The following is a 23843-nucleotide window of genomic DNA, read 5'->3' as shown; positions in this document are numbered from 1 at the left end:
TCCTCTAGGGGTCGCTATGGGAAACCTAGAGGACGCAGTGTCTCGTTCCCTAACCATGGTTCCATGGTTACATAAGTAACCTGAGACGTTCCCTTTCATGGGAACTTCGAACTGGGTCCTCTAGGGGTCGCACCTAGAGGATTATTTTCTTTTGTTCTTTGATTAACATTAATGATAGGCAGCACGTTTATTAGACGGCTGTCTCTTTAACACCGAACACACACAGATCTAAAAATACTGTTACACATGCGTTTTCTTTCTCATCTGTTTACGGCCACTTAAGACAAAAAAACCCGGCTGTGTTTATGATGATATACTGACGTATTTCGTGCATACTGGTCGATAAATGTGAAAGAGAAGTCAGTTCTGGCCCAATACAAGCTTTGTGGAAATGCACGGAACAGTTCGAGAACGGACACAGGTCGGGAACCTGCATTGGGACCACTGTTCTCTGTGCTCGCGCTTCAGATGTGTGCACTGCATGCAAACAGTGTGCAAGTTCTTTCCCTTCCTGCACTTAAATAGTTTAAAATCACATTAAAATGCGAACGTGAGAATCGTTAAGTGGAATCGAAATGCACATGTCTTATCGAATACCCGATTATTGGAAATTTGGAACCGGTTCTCGATACCCAACCCTACAAATAAGGATTAAATAATGCCCATGACAAAAAAAAAATCTAGTTTGAAACACCAGTGCCAAGAAATGTTGTTAGAAATGTAATATATATTTTATTTTTTCAATTTTGAAATTCATGTTAGTTTTCATTTTGTTTATATATCGGGTAGATGCGAAGCGGAAACGGTTGCCTCCGCAAAGAATCAGAATCAGAATCAGAATGAGCTTTATTGCCAGGTATGTTTACACATACAAGGAATTTGTTTTCGTGACAGAAGCTTCCACAGTGCAACAGAATGATAGTGACAGAACAAAAAAAGATAATTAAAAAAATAATAATAAATAAATAAATAATAGAACAAGTAAATAAGGAATAAAAATATACAAATCGACAACTGTATGTACAGGTATATACCAATAGACAGTTGTATGTACAGGTATATTATGTGCAAATTGAAATTTAGACTGAGTATGTGTGTTAGATAAAGAAGTGTATGAGTGAATTAGACTGAGTATGAGTGTTAGATAAATAAGTGTATGAGTGAATAAATAGTGTGTGTTCCACAGTTATTGTCAAGTGTTCATGAGATGGATGGCCTGAGGGAAGAAACTGTTCCTGTGTCTGGTCGTTCTGGTGCTCAGAGCTCTGTAGCGTCGACCAGATGGCAACAGTTCAAAGAGGGAGTGTGCTGGATGTGAGGGGTCCAGAGTGATTCTGCCAGCCCTTTTGCTCACTCTGGACGAGTACAGTTCTTGGAGAGAAGGGAGGGTTGTACCAATGATTCGCTCAGCAGTCCGGACTACCCTCTGAAGTCTTCTGAGGTCAGATTTGGTAGCTGAGCTGAACCAGACAGTTATTGAAGTGCAGAGGACAGATTCAATAATGGCGGAGTAGAACTGTTTCAGCAGCTCCTGCTGCAGGTTAAACTTCCTCAGCTGTCGAAGGAAGTACAACCTCTGCTGGGCCTTTTTCACAATGGAGTCAATGTGAGTGTCCCCCTTCAGGTCCTGAGAGATTGTGGTGCCCAGGAACCTGAATGACTCCACTGCAGTTACAGTGCTGTCCATGATGGTGAGTGGGGGGGGTGCAGAGGGGTTTCTCCTGAAGTCCACTGTCATCTCCACAGTTTTTAGCGTGTTGAGCGCCAGGTTGTTGAGACTGCACCAGACAGCCAGCTGCTCGACCTCCTGTCTGTAAGCAGACTCGTCACCGTCCTGTATGAGGCCGATGAGTGTGGTGTCGTCTGCAAACTTCAGGAGCTTGACAGAGGGGTCTTTAGATGTGCAGTCGTTGGTGTACAGGGAGAAGAGCAGTGGAGAGAGAACACAACCCTGAGGAGCTCCAGTGCTGATGGTGCGGGTGTTGGATGTGTATTTTCCCAGCCTCACTAGCTGCTGCCTGTCTGTCAGGAAGCTGTTGATCCACTGACAGATGGAGGTGGGCACGGAGAGCTGAGTTAGTTTGGGCAGGAGGAGGTTTGGGATGATGGTGTTAAAGGCCGAGCTGAAGTCCACGAACAGGATCCTCACATAAGTCCCTGGTCTGTCTAGATGTTGCAGAACATAATGCAGTCCCATGTTGACTGCATCGTCCACAGACCTGTTTGCTCTGTAGGCAAACTGAAGCAAGGGTCTTCAGGGATTAAATAGTGCAGTAAGACAACATTTATTTGAATTAATTATTGATCGAGAGAGATGACAGTTGTGTGTGAATTACCTCTGTCTGCGCGTCTCTCTCAAACAATGAAGCTGTTTAGTTACTTCAAAAACAGCGATTTTACCCCCTCCTTGCTGAGAAATATAATGTAGCAATCTAGTATCTATGCTATTTTATTAATAAAAGTCGTAATAAGTTTCTGTGTGTGCGCAGCCAGATCTGCAATCTCCGACCTCTCTCCCACTCTGTGCATCAATTAAAGCAGCGCATTAATACAGAACGGTGATTAAACTGACTTGGAACTACCCATGCATTAAACGGCTTTAATGCATACCTGCCAGCCAATCAGAATCGAGTAATCAGACAGACCATGGTATAAATAATACCATTATATATTTGAATTATACCATTTCATATTGACAACATGATCAAATATTAGCCGGTAACACTTTACAATTAAAAATGTGTTAACATTCATGAATTTAATCCACCGTAATTTAAGGTAGTTAACACATGAACTAACATATAATAACAATGAGAAATACACGTGTTACAGTATTTATTAATATTTAACATAAATTCATAAAAATGCAACTGTTCATTGTTTGTTCATGTTAGTTCAGGTATATTAAATAACATTAGCAGATTCATGTATTTATTCATTTATTTTAATAATGTTTCAGTTAATGATGAAATTAACAAATATAGTATTTTTCATTGTAAGTTCACATTAACTACTGTAGTTATCTAATGTCAACTAATGTAATATTATTGCAAAGTGTAAATTTGAACCTATTTCTTAATAATATTTTAAACAGCTTTTATATATATATATATATATATAAAATCATAGAAAATAATCATAGAATCATAGAAAATACATATTAAATTCAATGCATGCATGAAATGCATATATATATATATATATATATATATATATATATACAGCAGAAAATGGGCATCTTGCGATTAGGCGAAGGGTGAAGATAGACAGTGAAAGGATAATGGAGTCAAGGAAACGCCAGAGATAGGCTAATCAGCACTGAAAATCCAATTGCGGCCCACCAAGATAAATAATACTTGCTCGTTTCTCCAATCTCCCACCAGATTACCATTTGCTCAATGTGTCAATTAATTTTCACTCACGCCGGTTGCAGACAGATCTAATCCAGCACAGTGTTATTTGAAACGAGCAGGCGTAAAACAGCTTCAGCAATGTATTTCCAATGAGAGATAGAGAGATGCTGATATAGATGAGATAGAAATTGATAAATCCTTGTCACAGTGATGTGTATTAACAGAGTGACATGGTGCAGAAGAATATTAATCCGAACACACTCAGACAGATCAGAAAAGAGTGACTGTAGCAGAAAGAGAACAGAGAGATATTTCTAGAAGGTTAGATTACTAATTGAGTGTGATAATGTCTGGAAAAACACTCACACACATCAGATGGAAGACAGGAAGCAGAAATAACTATTAAATAATGTTGTACAGATCACCTCACTAATGCAAAAGCACACGCACAGACACACACGCACACACACAAACACACACACACACACACTCGCACACGCACAAACACACACACAAACACAAACACACAAACTCACACACACACACACACACACACACGCACACAAACACAAACACACACATACTGATTTTATTATCAGTTGAGTCTTAAAGATGACACACTCTGATTTTGTATTCAGTGGAATAATGCGGACCAGAGATGCTTTATCATGGAGAACGGGTCACAGTGCTTGCCTACAAGGGGAGAGGAGTGGAAATCACGGGTAAGTTGGTATCTTGGTGAGTTTGTCCTTTCCATTGCCAATTTAGACAGACAAACACATTATCAATGTGGGGAGTCTCAAATGAAAAGCACGTTGTGTGTTTTCTGTTCACCCAAAGTGAGAATTATGGGCTCTGTGGGGGGTTATTTTCACACCACAGTCGTCAAAAACATTACAAATCGCTATAAATCTCACAGTTTTAAATTTAACCTGGACAACTTTCATATGTAGAAACAAATTTTGTGAAAAAAATCGAATGAAAAAGACTGTACTTTATCGTGGTTCTGTCGCTTGGAATATGGTTCCCATAAATATACGAAAGAGTAACTGTACATATGTATTTCGAAGAAAATGTGAAGATTTGCTTGTAAATATGTAGATGTATATTTTGACTGCTGCTACTGCTGAGATGTATAGTTTTGTAGATGTACATTTTAAGTGCTGCGATTGCTGAGATGTATAGTTTTGTGATGTGATAAGTGAAATTGTGGTTCGTTTTTATTTATTTGTAAGACTGTTTGTCTTGGATTGATTTCTGGACCCCAGGAAGACTAGCAACCTCTTTGTGGAAGCTAATGGGTATGGGATCAGATTCCCGCCAAATGTATTGCAGTCAAGGATAAAAAAAATAACAAGCGTGAAACCAAAATTTAAAAACGCAAGTAAAATTATATTGCACAAAAAGGTAGGCGTACAGCAGTGACAGACAAACACATATAACGGTGTCCTGCATGGAAAGATGTTACCCCAGCTGACAGTTATCCATTTTCACCTGTACAAGTACACTGAACACTGAGCATCGGCAGTAATGAGGCACGTTGGAGTGACGTCACCACCCATCTTCAGCTGATTGGTTAGAGGAGGAGCTGTCAATCTAGAACTAGTGGACCAATGATGACGCTTATTTACGTGGAATAAAGAGCGAAGGGAAAAACAGCACAAGCGTACAAAAAAAATAAAAATATCTGCAGAAAATGTCTGAGAGCACAAAAAACAGATAAATATAACCAAGGAAAACATGATTTTGTGTGCAATTCGGATAATTTTGCATTAATATTTATAATAGTTTTGTGCAATATGATTTTAAACGTGTTTAAAGTTTTGATTTGTGCTTATTATTATTTTTAAATGCATTCTAAAATTTTTGATTAACACTTATTATTTTTTTGATCCGTGACCATTGTTTGCTATTCTGAAAACTTTGCTTTCGTTTTTTTTTATTTTGTGCAATATAATTTTACTTGCGTTTTTAAATTTTGGTTTCACACTTGTTACTTTTTTTTTATCCGTGACTGCAATACATTTTGGCGGGAATCTATAAATATATCTTACCCAGGCTGAGTTGGACTGGTTGAGCTGGTTGAGCATGACGATGGAGGTACAGCCGTAGTCAAACACCAGTCTCCAGAAGTCAGCGGTGGTGGTGGGCAGGGGGTGAGGGGTCACCACGAACGCAGCCGGCTGCAGGAAGCTGTCCATCAGTGCCGCATTTATGTAGTTGTTGCTGTCGCCCTCGGTGGAGACTAGAAACGCCAGCGCACGGTCGGGCGGCAGCACGTCCATGCTCCGGTTCTTCTCACGGTTGCGGGGCAGCAGAGAGACGCTGCACTCCTCTACATCCAGGTGAGGGGTGACAGAGTTTAGAGTCTGAAGAGACAGAAGTCAGACACAGAGAAAAGACAAGGGATCAAAGGGTGTCTGAAAGCACTCAGAGGACGTGGAAAGATAGAAGTAAGTAGACTATGAGAGGATGAGGAAGTAAAACTATGCAGGCAATGGCTAGAGGCAAGAATGACCAACAGAGAAAATGGAAGAGGTGAATAATGCCATGAAAGAGAATTTTCAAGACTTCTACAATCCTTCAGACACTAAAGCATAAAGCACAAGATGATAGATTACTGCCTTGAATAAGTTATTTCGAATAGCAATTAGGGGTGGGGGGAAAAATCGATACAGCATAGTATCGCGATATTTTCCGCGGCAATACTGTATCGATACACGGACGCCAAGTATCGATCTTTTATTATACTATTTGGTAGAATAATAAAATCAATTTCTTTAAAATCCAGTTGAGTTTTTTTTCTGGTGAGGTCAGCTGGGTCACCTTCAGGATGCAGTAAGTTAGTAAAATAAAGAAGGTGGCATCGCGGAAAGTTATCAGAAAAGCCCCGTCCGCGTTTAAATCGGATGTATGGACTTACTTTGGATTTGTAAACAAGGAGGGGATGTAAGTAGGGATGCACCGAAAATATAGGTTACATATAATAATAATAATAATATATATGGCGCGCCGCATCGTGCCCCGCCCCGCAGTGTGTGAAACCAAAATTTAAAAACGCAAGTAAAATTATATTGCACAAAAAGGTAGGCGTACAGCAGTGACAGACAAACACATATAACGGTGTCCTGCATGGAAAGATGTTACCCCAGCTGACAGTTATCCATTTTCACCTGTACAAGTACACTGAACACTGAGCATCGGCAGTAATGAGGCACGTTGGAGTGACGTCACCACCCATCTTCAGCTGATTGGTTAGAGGAGGAGCTGTCAATCTAGAACTAGTGGACCAATGATGACGCTTATTTACGTGGAATAAAGAGCGAAGGGAAAAACAGCACAAGCGTACAAAAAAAATAAAAATATCTGCAGAAAATGTCTGAGAGCACAAAAAACAGATAAATATAACCAAGGAAAACATGATTTTGTGTGCAATTCGGATAATTTTGCATTAATATTTATAATAGTTTTGTGCAATATGATTTTAAACGTGTTTAAAGTTTTGATTTGTGCTTATTATTATTTTTAAATGCATTCTAAAATTTTTGATTAACACTTATTATTTTTTTGATCCGTGACCATTGTTTGCTATTCTGAAAACTTTGCTTTCGTTTTTTTTTATTTTGTGCAATATAATTTTACTTGCGTTTTTAAATTTTGGTTTCACACTTGTTACTTTTTTTTTATCCGTGACTGCAATACATTTTGGCGGGAATCTATAAATATATCTTACCCAGGCTGAGTTGGACTGGTTGAGCTGGTTGAGCATGACGATGGAGGTACAGCCGTAGTCAAACACCAGTCTCCAGAAGTCAGCGGTGGTGGTGGGGAGGGGGTGAGGGGTCACCACGAACGCAGCCGGCTGCAGGAAGCTGTCCATCAGTGCCGCATTTATGTAGTTGTTGCTGTCGCCCTCGGTGGAGACTAGAAACGCCAGCGCACGGTCGGGCGGCAGCACGTCCATGCTCCGGTTCTTCTCACGGTTGCGGGGCAGCAGAGAGACGCTGCACTCCTCTACATCCAGGTGAGGGGTGACAGAGTTTAGAGTCTGAAGAGACAGAAGTCAGACACAGAGAAAAGACAAGGGATCAAAGGGTGTCTGAAAGCACTCAGAGGACGTGGAAAGATAGAAGTAAGTAGACTATGAGAGGATGAGGAAGTAAAACTATGCAGGCAATGGCTAGAGGCAAGAATGACCAACAGAGAAAATGGAAGAGGTGAATAATGCCATGAAAGAGAATTTTCAAGACTTCTACAATCCTTCAGACACTAAAGCATAAAGCACAAGATGATAGATTACTGCCTTGAATAAGTTATTTCGAATAGCAATTAGGGGTGGGGGGAAAAATCGATACAGCATAGTATCGCGATATTTTCCGCGGCAATACTGTATCGATACACGGACGCCAAGTATCGATCTTTTATTATACTATTTGGTAGAATAATAAAATCAATTTCTTTAAAATCCAGTTGAGTTTTTTTTCTGGTGAGGTCAGCTGGGTCACCTTCAGGATGCAGTAAGTTAGTAAAATAAAGAAGGTGGCATCGCGGAAAGTTATCAGAAAAGCCCCGTCCGCGTTTAAATCGGATGTATGGACTTACTTTGGATTTGTAAACAAGGAGGGGATGTAAGTAGGGATGCACCGAAAATATAGGTTACATATAATAATAATAATAATATATATGGCGCGCCGCATCGTGCCCCGCCCCGCAGTGTTCAGCGCACATGTTTCACTCTCCTCGTCACGGCGCGGTTTGACGCTCAACTCAATATTCCGATCTACGAATGTGCGTTCCGCTCGTGTACCGCTCATGCTCACCGGAAAAGCAAAGTCCACTCAAATAATGCGCTGACAGGAAATAGGGGTTATGTGCAACAGACTTTCGTATTCTGTTAACCGGGTCTCGTTGCTTCCAGTTCAAGCGTTTTGCATATGCTTAGTTAAATATGAAGCAGTTTTACACAAGATGCCTTCAAAGTAGATACCAATGATGATCATAACCAATGTCCATCACATATGCGGACTGATATCTAAATTATTATTATTTTTATTCTTATCACATTTAGATATAAAAATTCAATAAAACATCAACAATAAAAACAGCTAGCTAGTTTTACTGATTATCTTAAAAGTCCATAGATATCGCTATTATTTAATACGGCTGTTAACACGTTCTCCGACAAGCGGAAGCAATGAGACCTGTTTTCCGGGTTTGGTCAGATAATGTTCGACATATACCCTATTTCTATGCAGTATACTTGTTGCGGTTTGCAGTAGAGCTACTGTGCTGCAACATGGTGTAGGCTAGTTCAGCTGTATTGGGCAACGCTGCTAAAATAATGCTACCTTCAGTGACGCTATGCTCTGCTCATATGCTCTGATAATAATAGCTTTGTAGGACTATACATTGTTTGGATAATTAGTCCAAAAAAAAAAACCGTATATCTGATTCTGTTACATAGAGGTGAATAAAAATAATATATTTAATATTAAGCTAACACTTTTCAATAAGGTTCCATTAGTTAATGTATTAACTATCATGAACGAACAAGGAACAATACATTTATTACAGTATTTATTCATCTTTCTTAATGTTAGTTAATGAGAATACTGTTATACACTTAGTTCATGTTAATTCAGAGTGCATTAACTGTTAACAAGCACAACTGTTGATTTTAATAATGCATTAGTAAATGCTGAAATTGATATGAAGATTAGTAAATGCTGAAGAACTATTGTTCATTCTTAGTTCATTAACTAAAGTAGTTAACTAATGAACCTTATTGTAAAGTGTTACCAATATTAATATAAATTCTGTCCATTTTTATTGTGTTACTTTCAGTAAAAGTGTGGTTATTTTATTGGCTTGTGTTTTGTTTTGTTTTTTTAATTCAGTATCATTAAAATTGAGTTCAATTTAAAAAGTCTTACAAAATTACTTTATATGATTTAATAAAATAATAAATAATCATTACAAAGCAGCCAAGTGCATCCAGAATTTTCGGTTTCCGTTTCGGCTCAGAATTTTAATTTTGGTGCATCCCTAGATGTAAGACTACATGTTTTATTTAATTTAATTTAAATTGAACAGTAATTTACTTTCAATTGCCCCAATTGCTGAAGGGTCTGCATAACTTTTTAGTACAATTTCAAGTTGCATTGTTCAAAATACCTGTAGTAGCACAGCAGTGCATACCTGTTTACATTTAATTAAGGTGGACTAGATTAGACTGTAATACAAATAGTTGCGTTTGACAGGTGCATACAACATTTATGACAGGTTTTCATGAAAGTGTTGGTCAGTTTGTCTAAAAATCCCATTGTGAACCCATGGAGAATTAGTCTTTTGGGTTTTGGCATCACAACTGCTGCACACGTTGTTGATCCAGTTCTATTATTATTATTATTATTATTTTAGTATTATTTATATACTATTATAGTAATTTTTTTTTATATATATTTTCAGTTTTATATATTTATTTGTTTATTATTTTGCTTACATTTGAGTATGTTTTCAGTGTGCTTTTGTCATTATTATTACTTATTTCTATTCAGCTTTAATTTATTTTATTTTAGTTTTAGTCTAACAGCTGCATTAATAACAGCTGCACTGATCATTCAGTTAATAACACACTGTATAAGAATCAAGCATGTAAACTTCAAAAAATTTCTGTAAATTCGGTCACATTTTAATTAAACTCCTAATTTGCTGTTTATTAATAGTCCATAAGGAAGTTGTTAAGTTTAGGTATGGGGAGTGTTATGGGATCTAAAATATGGTCATGCAGAATAAGACATTAAGATGCTTCATAAGTACTAATAAACCGTCAGTATGCTAGTAATGTGCATGCTAAGCAACTAGTTAATAGTGTGAATTGGTCCCTAAACTAAAGTGTTACCGGAAATTCATTATTATGATTAGTTTATTATTGTATTATTATCATTTTGTCTTGTGCACTGCATGTAAACATCTGTTGTGTGAAATAGCGTATTCAAGGCAGTAATAAACACTGCAACGATGAAATAAAACTATTTTATGACCCCTCTTTTTTAATTGTTACCATTTTGCAGATTCTGTAAGATGTATGTAAACTTATGATCCCAACTGTAGATAGATGCAGAGATTTGCCTTTGAAGTTGATGATTTTGTCTCAGGCAAATAATGTCTACAGAGCTTAATGGCTGAAAATAAATGCACACTGGTCACATACAAATACTTCTGCTATGAGCCTTGAGGTGAATGGATCAGACTGAGAATTATGCAGATTATTACACTTAATGGGTAAAGTGCTTCAATCCCAATTGGTTCTGACAGCACAAATGGGACATTGCAATTATGATTATTACGATACACAGTCTCAGAGCAGCAGGCATGAAGCCATTAATAGCTTAATGTTAAAAACACACACGCAAGTGGGACTGTAAGGTGAGGGGACACCTCATTAAACCCATTCTAATGAAAATAGACTTTACAGCTGGTTGTTACTTTCAGTAAAAGTGTGGTTATTTTATTGGCTTGTGTTTTGTTTTGTTTTTTTAATTCAGTATCATTAAAATTGAGTTCAATTTAAAAAGTCTTACAAAATTACTTTATATGATTTAATAAAATAATAAATAATCATTACAAAGCAGCCAAGTGCATCCAGAATTTTCGGTTTCCGTTTCGGCTCAGAATTTTAATTTTGGTGCATCCCTAGATGTAAGACTACATGTTTTATTTAATTTAATTTAAATTGAACAGTAATTTACTTTCAATTGCCCCAATTGCTGAAGGGTCTGCATAACTTTTTAGTACAATTTCAAGTTGCATTGTTCAAAATACCTGTAGTAGCACAGCAGTGCATACCTGTTTACATTTAATTAAGGTGGACTAGATTAGACTGTAATACAAATAGTTGCGTTTGACAGGTGCATACAACATTTATGACAGGTTTTCATGAAAGTGTTGGTCAGTTTGTCTAAAAATCCCATTGTGAACCCATGGAGAATTAGTCTTTTGGGTTTTGGCATCACAACTGCTGCACACGTTGTTGATCCAGTTCTATTATTATTATTATTATTATTATTATTATTATTATTTTAGTATTATTTATATACTATTATAGTAATTTTTTTTTATATATATATTTTCAGTTTTATATATTTATTTGTTTATTATTTTGCTTACATTTGAGTATGTTTTCAGTGTGCTTTTGTCATTATTATTACTTATTTCTATTCAGCTTTAATTTATTTTATTTTAGTTTTAGTCTAACAGCTGCATTAATAACAGCTGCACTGATCATTCAGTTAATAACACACTGTATAAGAATCAAGCATGTAAACTTCAAAAAATTTCTGTAAATTCGGTCACATTTTAATTAAACTCCTAATTTGCTGTTTATTAATAGTCCATAAGGAAGTTGTTAAGTTTAGGTATGGGGAGTGTTATGGGATCTAAAATATGGTCATGCAGAATAAGACATTAAGATGCTTCATAAGTACTAATAAACCGTCAGTATGCTAGTAATGTGCATGCTAAGCAACTAGTTAATAGTGTGAATTGGTCCCTAAACTAAAGTGTTACCGCAAATTCATTATTATGATTAGTTTATTATTGTATTATTATCATTTTGTCTTGTGCACTGCATGTAAACATCTGTTGTGTGAAATAGCGTATTCAAGGCAGTAATAAACACTGCAACGATGAAATAAAACTATTTTATGACCCCTCTTTTTTAATTGTTACCATTTTGCAGATTCTGTAAGATGTATGTAAACTTATGATCCCAACTGTAGATAGATGCAGAGATTTGCCTTTGAAGTTGATGATTTTGTCTCAGGCAAATAATGTCTACAGAGCTTAATGGCTGAAAATAAATGCACACTGGTCACATACAAATACTTCTGCTATGAGCCTTGAGGTGAATGGATCAGACTGAGAATTATGCAGATTATTACACTTAATGGGTAAAGTGCTTCAATCCCAATTGGTTCTGACAGCACAAATGGGACATTGCAATTATGATTATTACGATACACAGTCTCAGAGCAGCAGGCATGAAGCCATTAATAGCTTAATGTTAAAAACACACACGCAAGTGGGACTGTAAGGTGAGGGGACACCTCATTAAACCCATTCTAATGAAAATAGACTTTACAGCTGGTTGACTTCATCACATTTTGATCTGTGAGTTAGTATGCGGCACTTAACCTGGATGAAACAAAATGACATGATTTGCATAAAGCCCCAATGAAAATATCATAAAATTAATACAGTTCACACAAAGCCAAGCCTCTATGATACTCTGGTCTCTACATTAGTGTTATTTTAGTACTACTTATAACAGTTCTTTCTGGTCCTCGAATCTGATTGGCTGAGAGAAGTGTGATATTCTAGTGATAACAGAAATCCAACCACTTCACCATTTGTTTCACTCCGCTTGCGGTATTTCTCACTGCGAGTGTCATGACGGATGCCCAAATCCACTATAATTTTACAAATAATACTGTTTTGTGTCACAGAATGTAGTTTTGAGAGTTTTTAGGCGAGAATGTACTTGTTTAAACTTCAAATATGCAGTTTGTTAACAAAGATAACGTCTATTTGAAAATTTGCTTCAGTCTTTTCAGAGATGTGAGCTCCAGGGCGTCAGCGGCTGTTCAGCCCTCATGAACCCGCCGAGAGCAGCCTCACCTCGGCCAGATCTTCTGGAATTTGCCGCTAGCTCTGATGTCTCTATAGTGGTTAAACACGAGCTATAATTTGTTTTGGGTAAATCGGGTAGTCTTTGGTCTCATTAATCTATTATTTGTTCCAGAGCAAATAGTGCATACCTGTTTACATTTAATTAAGGTGGACTAGATTAGACTGTAATACAAATAGTTGCGTTTGACAGGTGCATACAACATTTATGACAGGTTTTCATGAAAGTGTTGGTCAGTTTGTCTAAAAATCCCATTGTGAACCCATGGAGAATTAGTCTTTTGGGTTTTGGCATCACAACTGCTGCACACGTTGTTGATCCAGTTCTATTATTATTATTATTATTATTTTAGTATTATTTATATACTATTATAGTAATTTTTTTTTATATATATTTTCAGTTTTATATATTTATTTGTTTATTATTTTGCTTACATTTGAGTATGTTTTCAGTGTGCTTTTGTCATTATTATTACTTATTTCTATTCAGCTTTAATTTATTTTATTTTAGTTTTAGTCTAACAGCTGCATTAATAACAGCTGCACTGATCATTCAGTTAATAACACACTGTATAAGAATCAAGCATGTAAACTTAAAAAAAAGTTTAATTTCTGTAAATTCGGTCACATTTTAATTAAACTCCTAATTTGCTGTTTATTAATAGTCCATAAGGAAGTTGTTAAGTTTAGGTATGGGGAGTGTTATGGGATCTAAAATATGGTCATGCAGAATAAGACATTAAGATGCTTCATAAGTACTAATAAACCGTCAGTATGCTAGTAATGTGCATGCTAAGCAACTAGTTAATAGTGTGAATTGGTCCCTAAACTAAAGTGTTACCGCAAATTCATTATTATGATTAGTTTATTATTGTATTATTATCATTTTGTCTTGTGCACTGCATGTAAACATCTGTTGTGTGAAATAGCGTATTCAAGGCAGTAATAAACACTGCAACGATGAAATAAAACTATTTTATGACCCCTCTTTTTTAATTGTTACCATTTTGCAGATTCTGTAAGATGTATGTAAACTTATGATCCCAACTGTAGATAGATGCAGAGATTTGCCTTTGAAGTTGATGATTTTGTCTCAGGCAAATAATGTCTACAGAGCTTAATGGCTGAAAATAAATGCACACTGGTCACATACAAATACTTCTGCTATGAGCCTTGAGGTGAATGGATCAGACTGAGAATTATGCAGATTATTACACTTAATGGGTAAAGTGCTTCAATCCCAATTGGTTCTGACAGCACAAATGGGACATTGCAATTATGATTATTACGATACACAGTCTCAGAGCAGCAGGCATGAAGCCATTAATAGCTTAATGTTAAAAACACACACGCAAGTGGGACTGTAAGGTGAGGGGACACCTCATTAAACCCATTCTAATGAAAATAGACTTTACAGCTGGTTGACTTCATCACATTTTGATCTGTGAGTTAGTATTCGGCACTTAACCTGGATGAAACAAAATGACATGATTTGCATAAAGCCCCAATGAAAATATCATAAAATTAATACAGTTCACACAAAGCCAAGCCTCTATGATACTCTGGTCTCTACATTAGTGTTATTTTAGTACTACTTATAACAGTTCTTTCTGGTCCTCGAATCTGATTGGCTGAGAGAAGTGTGATATTCTAGTGATAACAGAAATCCAACCACTTCACCATTTGTTTCACTCCGCTTGCGGTATTTCTCACTGCGAGTGTCATGACGGATGCCCAAATCCACTATAATTTTACAAATAATACTGTTTTGTGTCACAGAATGTAGTTTTGAGAGTTTTTAGGCGAGAATGTACTTGTTTAAACTTCAAATATGCAGTTTGTTAACAAAGATAACGTCTATTTGAAAATTTGCTTCAGTCTTTTCAGAGATGTGAGCTCCAGGGCGTCAGCGGCTGTTCAGCACTCATGAACCCGCCGAGAGCAGCCTCACCTCGGCCAGATCTTCTGGAATTTGCCGCTAGCTCTGATGTCTCTATAGTGGTTAAACACGAGCTATAATTTGTTTTGGGTAAATCGGGTAGTCTTTGGTCTCATTAATCTATTATTTGTTCCAGAGCAAATAGTTTTGTCTGAGAGCATCATCTCATCACGTTATATTTTATGTAACTTTGATGCTGTATATCAGAGCGCTGCCTTTGTACTTTTGACTGAATTGCCTAGCAACTTTTATGATGCCTATTGTTGTTGTTTATTAAATATTATTATTCAATAAATAATATTTTAAATAATAATAGTAGCATTTAATGATAGTATTTAGTATTGAGAAACGGTGAGTGTGTGTTTGTGATGGTGATTTTAGTTACATTGTTCCGCCATTAGACGGCGACAGTCAGCAGTAAATACTTTTATATTGAAAGAGATTGATACAGGGTTGTAAACAAGGAAGCTAATTTTTCTTCTTTTTTTTTCAACAACACCTTGTAAGTCGCTGCCAACAAATGCAGTGAGCAGCGCTGTCATCGGAAATCACTCTTAACAGAGATGTCCTAATGTTTTATTGTGAATATGAGATTGAGCTGAATAATAAATGCTGAATGAGATGCAGGTAATCGCACTCGCTCAGTCCAACTCTCTCTCATAATAATCTAAATATAATTTTCTTTTTTTTTCAACAACACCTTGTAAGTCGCTGCCAACAAATGCAGTGAGCAGCGCTGTCATCGGAAATCACTCTTAACAGAGATGTCCTAATGTTTTATTGTGAATATGAGATTGAGCTGAATAATAAATGCTGAATGAGATGCAGGTAATCGCACTCGCTCAGTCCATCTCTCTCTCATAATAATCTAAATATAATTCAGTGAGCTTTTAATACAGAGATTCAATAAGCTTTCAATTAAACGTTAAACTAAACGTTCCTTCGTTACTAAAGTTCTAAGTAACGTTTTTCTTTTTTTTTCAGTTCACACAAAGCCAAGCCTCTATGATACTCTGGTCTCTACATTAGTGTTATTTTAGTACTACTTATAACAGTTCTTTCTGGTCCTCGAATCTGATTGGCTGAGAGAAGTGTGATATTCTAGTGATAACAGAAATCCAACCACTTCACCATTTGTTTCACTCCGCTTGCGGTATTTCTCACTGCGAGTGTCATGACGGATGCCCAAATCCACTATAATTTTACAAATAATACTGTTTTGTGTCACAGAATGTAGTTTTGAGAGTTTTTAGGCGAGAATGTACTTGTTTAAACTTCAAATATGCAGTTTGTTAACAAAGATAACGTCTATTTGAAAATTTGCTTCAGTCTTTTCAGAGATGTGAGCTCCAGGGCGTCAGCGGCTGTTCAGCACTCATGAACCCGCCGAGAGCAGCCTCACCTCGGCCAGATCTTCTGGAATTTGCCGCTAGCTCTGATGTCTCTATAGTGGTTAAACACGAGCTATAATTTGTTTTGGGTAAATCGGGTAGTCTTTGGTCTCATTAATCTATTATTTGTTCCAGAGCAAATAGTTTTGTCTGAGAGCATCATCTCATCACGTTATATTTTATGTAACTTTGATGCTGTATATCAGAGCGCTGCCTTTGTACTTTTGACTGAATTGCCTAGCAACTTTTATGATGCCTATTGTTGTTGTTTATTAAATATTATTATTCAATAAATAATATTTTAAATAATAATAGTAGCATTTAATGATAGTATTTAGTATTGAGAAACGGTGAGTGTGTGTTTGTGATGGTGATTTTAGTTACATTGTTCCGCCATTAGACGGCGACAGTCAGCAGTAAATACTTTTATATTGAAAGAGATTGATACAGGGTTGTAAACAAGGAAGCTAATTTTTCTTCTTTTTTTTTCAACAACACCTTGTAAGTCGCTGCCAACAAATGCAGTGAGCAGCGCTGTCATCGGAAATCACTCTTAACAGAGATGTCCTAATGTTTTATTGTGAATATGAGATTGAGCTGAATAATAAATGCTGAATGAGATGCAGGTAATCGCACTCGCTCAGTCCATCTCTCTCTCATAATAATCTAAATATAATTCAGTGAGCTTTTAATACAGTGATACAATAAGCTTTCAATGAAGCAACTAAACGTTCCTTCGTTACTAAAGTTCTAAGTAACGTTTTTCTTTTTTTTTTATAATGGAGGCTTGAGGTCAGCTGTTAAACTGGGATTTGAATCTGTGGTGGAAGTAAGTAGTTCCATACAAAAGAGGGTTTTTAAAGACACTCCATTGTTGTTTATTTTGTATCCACACATATATGCCTTCGAACTGTTATATAAATGCAATATTACACGAGTAGCAGTGCAATATGGATGTATATCAGCACGCTGTGAATTACCGAATCACAGCCATGCCGATATACAACCATATCACACTGCTACTCATGTGATATTGCTCATATATTATTTATTTATTTTAATTAAAGATTTTATTTCAGTTAATTGACAATTAAGCATTTGTGATTTTTTTAACGAGGCGTTCCCCATAGTGACCCCTAGAGGACGCAGTGTCTTGTTCCCTACTCAGGGAACCATGTTACATAAGTAACCTGAGACGTTTTTTTTTTATCTGATAGCCTATTTATATTTGATTTAATATTTATTACATTAATTAATAGTTTTAGTTAAAAAATAACAACAGTTCTCTACACGACTTGAACCCCTTCTTTAGTCTGTAGCATTGTTTTGTTTGTTTTCTTAATTAACTGGTTTTATTCAAGCCAAAATATTATTTTACATCACTGAATAAACCTAAATACATTAATTAATACTAATAAAAATAATTTCAACGGGTTAAATCAGGTAAAAAATAGCTCTTCAGAGTAACAACTACAGATTACCACTTTGTACAGTGTTCTCTTTCAGCTCATTGTAAAAAGAAAGAAAAAATAATTAAAATGCATGAGGTTTGAATCTCTGGCTTCAATCAGTGCTCCTAATTTTCATAAAGACAACTCCAATTACACACTATACATCACACAATTTCAGCTCATTTTTCTCTGAAACGATTATGCATATATTATGTTTGGTCTCCTTATATGGCCAGAAGTTTTCATATACTATGTCTTGGGTGTTTTGCTTGCTGAGGTCACTGGTTTAATTTGTCAGTGTGTTTCAGCAGTACCTCCCACTTGGACCAATCTCAGCACACAGTCTCTTCCTGGGTCTAAGCAATGGGATGCAGTCAATCTACTTGAACAAGTCACATCTGCACTGCATTAGCAGAGTTCATAACATTAAATTGGGCTGTAATTAGACTGTAATCAGCAGTAATATTGTTGGATTTTAACTTGCTAAAGAAGTAATATGAAATAGGCATGATGATGGTTGTCTCAGCTCATGGGTCACAAAAAGGATCTTATAATTACGGCAAAAGAGAATAAGAGTGAATTTGTAAAAATGTGACCAGTGACTCTATTCATCGTTTGAGAGTTCTAGGGTCAGTTTTGAGAGAACCCTGTGAATAAAATGACCCTGGAACTCATGCAGCTATTGCAATTATATTTACACATAGTTGACTTCTCTAGTTGACCATTTGATTAAAAATACAGTAAAAATAGCAACAATGTGAAATATTGACACAATTTAAAATAGCTGGTTTCTCTTTGAATATATTTTAAAATGCATTTTATTCCTGTGATCAAAGCTGAATTTTCAGCATCTGTGGAACATGATCCTTCAGAAATAATTATAATATGCTGATTCGCTGCTCAAATATTAGTTTTCTATCCGTTTTTGCTGCTTAATATTTTTGTTGAAACCATGATTATTTTTTCAGGATTCTTTGATGAATAGAAAGTTCAAAATAACAGCATTTATTTCAAATGAAAACACTTTTGTGACATTATAAATGTCTTTACTGTAATTTCTGACCAATTTATTGCATCCTTGTTGAATGAAAGTATTAATTTCTCACCCCAAACGTTTGAATCGTTGTGCATCATGGTTTCCACAAAAATATGAAGGAGCACAACTGTTTCCAGCATTGATAATATGCATATTAGAATGATTTATGAAAGATCGTGTGACACTGAAGACTGTAGTAATGATGCTGGGAATTTAGCTTTAATCACAGGAATAAATTACATTCTAATGTATATATATATATATATAAGTAATATGATATTTTAAATTTACAATATTTTTGATCAAACAAATGCAGCCCTGATGAGAAAAAGACTTATTTCAAAAGCATATTATTATTATTATATTCAAACCTTTGACCGGTAGAGTATATTAACTAAAACTTAACTAACGCTGAATGACTAAAAACATGCCAAGGTCCAAGACAATCGCAACCAACTGCCCATTAAAATCAGTCTATGTAGAGTTTTGCTATTGCAATGTAAACTGGTGAGTGACATCCTGAAAATCACAACCTCTAACCTCTTCAGACTCAACAACTCTATGGCCAGCAAAGAAAGTGAGGTTAGTCTTTTATGAGTCTTTTGTCCTCAGCTCATTCACTCCTAACTCTGGCTCACCTGAAACTCTTCACGCAGTTGGGAGGTGTTGGTCTGAGAATCCACACTTAACATGTCCTTATAGGTGAGCGTAAACTCGCTGATGGGGATGGCGGTCTCTCCGCACAGACAGGCCTCTAGTATGGCATCGTGGATGAATATATACTGCTCCTGAAAGAGAGACTGACACCTCAGGACAGAAAACTGCTTCAAAGAAATGAGGCCATGTCAAAACATGCACAATGCACTGTTCATTCTTTTGCTTTTATCTTATGGTTTCTTCTTTGTTGTCCAGGCCCTTGAGGGTTTAATTGAATGGAGAAATATTCAAAGATTCGTCCTCCAGTTTATTAACATGCAGTTCACCAACTCATTCTCTGTAGACTGACTGTATGAGTTACATAACAAATTTAAGGGGAAACAATAATATACAGTATATATATTAATTATTCAAAAGTAACACATTTTTATACAAAACACATTTTAATGTTTCTAAATCTGTTTTTACCAAACTTCTGTTCTAGTCCATTTTTAAATACTTGTTTCTTTACAGAATATACAGAATTTGAAAGCAAGGCGAAATTAAAACTGGAAGTTGGCATGACATATTTCATAAAATGTAGCATTCAACCTCCTACTGCACTTGTATTAGAGACATTAACATTTAAAAACAACATGAATTGCCATTCGCCAACCATTGTACTTTTGTATTTTTTCCAAGTGGAACAGAATGTTCACAGAGAAAAAATGTGGGACTTGATTGTTTTTTTTTTTCCATCGGGATTTGATGGATGTTTTGGAAACGGTGTTCACAACATCCGGACGAACCAAACTCTGTCATCAAATGAACTGGGGTAAGCACCAAAGTAGCCTGTCCTAGTTTAGTTGGATGACTAGCTGACTAGTTTTCTTACCTCAGTCTGGATCATGTTGATACGTCGCGAGCAGAGCGTCTTCACACAGTTATAAATGTCCACCACACCCTCACACTCCGCCATATCCAGCATCACGTCCAATACGATGTAACAGCCGGTTCGGCCAGCGCCCATACTGCAGACAGACGAATAACAAGGAACGATCGCACAGTGTACTGTTGAGCTAATCACAAGGGTCTAGAACGAAATGAGAGTGAGTAAACGAACAGATTTCTTTAATGTGGTGAGTTAAAAATGCCACCGTTCTAATGTAGCTCTTTGTATACACTAGTAAATGGGCTGTTTTAAGTAGAGGCACTTCACAAATTGAGTTCAGTCAATTCCTGAATATCCGTGCAGGGTTGGATGGAACTACCACAGCTCTTTCAAGCAGAACACTCAAGGAGTGTCTACAATGACCTACTACTGCCACAGTCAATTAACCCGGCTCCCAACCTGAGTCATCTCGAAGCTTGGAGTAGATGAGCCTGAGTACAGAATCGACATGCTGTACCACGGTACAGTTACCATGATATACTGCAATGAACACCTGCCAACCAGCCAGTAAAAAATGTCAAAGGCCAGTTTGGTGGGTTTTTATTGATAAAGTATGTCTTCCAACCAGGTGCCTTCAGCACTAGCAAAACAATGCATAAAGAGGGTCACAGAAGCGCTGCGTCTACTCAAACACATTGTTTTCTATGAGTGTATGTACAGCACTTTTTGTATTCTTGAAGTGAACTTTTTGCCTGTAGACTAGTGATTAGATTCACTGTTTTGGACTGCCGGCTTTAACTTGAGAGCGTGAGTACAGGATCGTTTATAGATGTCTGAAGTCACGGAGAATTTCATTCCATTTTTCTTTTTCTTTTTATGTTACAGTACGCAAAAAACGATTGACTATTGTAAATCTGAAAGCCATTCATTGATTCAGATTGAGAATCTGATTTATTAAGAAATACATTTAAATCTAAGCAGTAATTTTGATAATCTGGTTTATTATATTTGACTAGAAAAAGTAAAATATAAGGACACTTAAACAATTAGTATCCAGATTGGGTCTATTGTAAATGAGTCTTAATCAAAAATGTGTATTTTCCCAAAGTCAAAAAGATTCATATAAAGAAAAAAATAATAAAACATTTTTTTTTTTTTATAAAGACTTCATGATACTTAATCAGTATATTTTATTTAGACTCAAGACAAAATGTTACTTAATGTAGGGCAATATAATTAAAAAATAAAAGTACATAAATAGATAAATTACTACTATTACTACTACTAATTTCACATGGCAGGTCATCTGGGAGTCCGGTTGGATCAATATAGCAGCACTACTCTAAGCTCTGCCTTCTGAAGGGACTGGACATACAGCCATAGATGAGACACCTCAACTTCACTTAAACATCATGTGCATCACGACACACACTTCCTGTATTCTGGATGGAAATTAGACACTTGCTCCCAAATATAATCTAGACCAGATCATTATTATTATTAGTAGTAGTAGTAATATATATATATATATATATATATATGAAAGACCTCAATGTTTATTGCGACATGTATCATATTTATTAGGTTTATTTTGTTTTTTATGCAGTGCATGACTGCATGCTGAGGTATGCTAATGTTAACATCAGTTGCAAAATATTATATAAATAAATAATTACCATGTAGTAACTAGATTCCACGAAAATATCATAATTGCTACAGTTACCACATAAAACAGTTATACTACATTAAAACAGTGATAATTTGGGTCAAGCCAATAAATAAATAAACCAAAAGATAGAAATATTCTGAAAGTCTCTTTGAAAGAGATCCTATGATGTTACAGTATACTAACAACTGTAGTGACCATGGCATTTTGGAGGAAAGGGGACAAAGGAAAGCTCAATTAAGTGCTAAAGATGACTGGCCGATTATGGAATGTTCTCTAGCTAATAGGGTTTCTTGGTAAAGTTTATCTTCAGTAATGGTCAGCTGTGGGTCGCAGTCGTCAGTGTTCAATAATGGATAGTGTCCATCAGTGGGCGGCGGCAGCCCGAGGCAGAGGTACGCTTATTCTACTCACTCTCCCCACCTCCACCAGTTTGGTGATCATCACGATGCTATAGCAGTTCTCCTGCCAAACCATGCGCCAGAAGTCATAGATCATGTCCTGCTTGGGCCCTGCGGAGAGAGAGAGAGAGAGAGAGAGGAATGAGCTTTCATGGAGAATTGTGGGAGGTGAATAATTTGAACGCAGGATGAAGAGAGGATCGAGGTGGTTTTGTGAAATAGCGAGTCGCGACATCGACGAGGATTACATAAGAAAAGAGAAAACAGAGATGGCAAGCTGCAGGGACGCGGGAGCTATCGGTTCACATAGATGACAACGAATGGAGAAACTGCTGGCAGTGAAAATCCAGTGAGTGATAGCAGCAAGAAACTAGAGTTTTAACTTTTTTTTTTTTTTTGAAGAAATGTGAGTGATTGCAGGATGCTAGGCAGTTACTAAGGCTGGTGTTTTCAGTGCGCTGCTATGTGGTTGCTAAGATGATATGTTTTTTGAGTGTGTGTATCGCTATGGTGCAACACAATGTTTATCAAGAGAACATTGTCCTGGGCCCAAACGGGTTCTTACTTGACCAAGTCAAAATTATCTGAATATTACTACACTGTAAAAAAAAATTCCGTAAAATTTATGGTAAAAAACCGGCAGCTGTGCTTACAAGAATTTTACCGTAAAAAATACGGTAGCAACGTTTTAGGTTTTATGGTTTTAACTTAAATTTACAGTTAAATACCGTAATTTCATTAACTGATATAATGTTAATATACCAACCTATTGAAGTACTGAAATCTGTTTTGTACCTTTGTAATACACTGATAACCACCAACTGCAGGAGGTGATGAGAAAGTCACATGATGAACCAAAGCCCATCACAAGCAGCTTTTAAATAATAACATATATAGAAGGTGCACACAGTGTCATTCACACAGACACTAAACACCATCATGGTGACACACATGAGACTGAAATAATGCAATAAACATTCATTTAACAACATTAGGTGTAACACACAACCCTAACATACAAAACTGATTAGAAAAAACTAAGAATAAACAGTTATTTCAACAACAAAAAAAACATCAAATTTGAAATGTAACGCAGGGAATTCTGGGAATGTCAATTTACGGTTATTCACTGTAATATTATACAGTCTTTTTCCACTTCCAAAAACGGTATACTACTGTAAAATTACATGTTTTGTCCAATACAGTTTTTCACCGTATATATAGTAGGGGAATTTACCGTTAACCATTTAACAGGTTTTTACTGTAGCATTTTTACAGTCTTTTACCGTTAAATTCACGGTCATTTTTTTACAGTGTATGGTATTCTCTAACCAACTTATTTTTAACGTGAGATCAGATGCCACATTTGTGCTTTGGTGTCACTCACTTCC

At 36.3% G+C, this 23843-nt stretch overlaps 1 protein-coding gene across 1 annotated transcript in view; it reads right to left on the bottom strand.

Moving 5' to 3' along the window:
- Positions 1 to 23843, bottom strand: part of LOC107595905 (receptor-type tyrosine-protein phosphatase U-like) — a 271117-nt gene that overhangs the window by 12253 nt on the left and 235021 nt on the right. The window contains exons 21-24 of the mRNA XM_016286495.1: positions 22436 to 22563; positions 20389 to 20586; positions 19496 to 19645; positions 7087 to 7401 (exon numbers count right to left, since the gene is read on the bottom strand). Coding sequence (XP_016141981.1) covers positions 7087 to 7401; positions 19496 to 19645; positions 20389 to 20586; positions 22436 to 22563 — 791 coding nt within the window. The remainder of the gene's footprint in view (positions 1 to 7086; positions 7402 to 19495; positions 19646 to 20388; positions 20587 to 22435; positions 22564 to 23843) is intronic.

Source organism: Sinocyclocheilus grahami, unplaced genomic scaffold (assembly GCF_001515645.1).
Source record: "Sinocyclocheilus grahami isolate Dianchi unplaced genomic scaffold, SAMN03320097.WGS_v1.1 scaffold210.1, whole genome shotgun sequence".
Lineage (NCBI taxonomy): Eukaryota > Metazoa > Chordata > Actinopteri > Cypriniformes > Cyprinidae > Sinocyclocheilus > Sinocyclocheilus grahami.
Note: the sequence above shows the minus strand (reverse complement) of the source record. Positions and strands in the feature narration are given on the sequence as shown.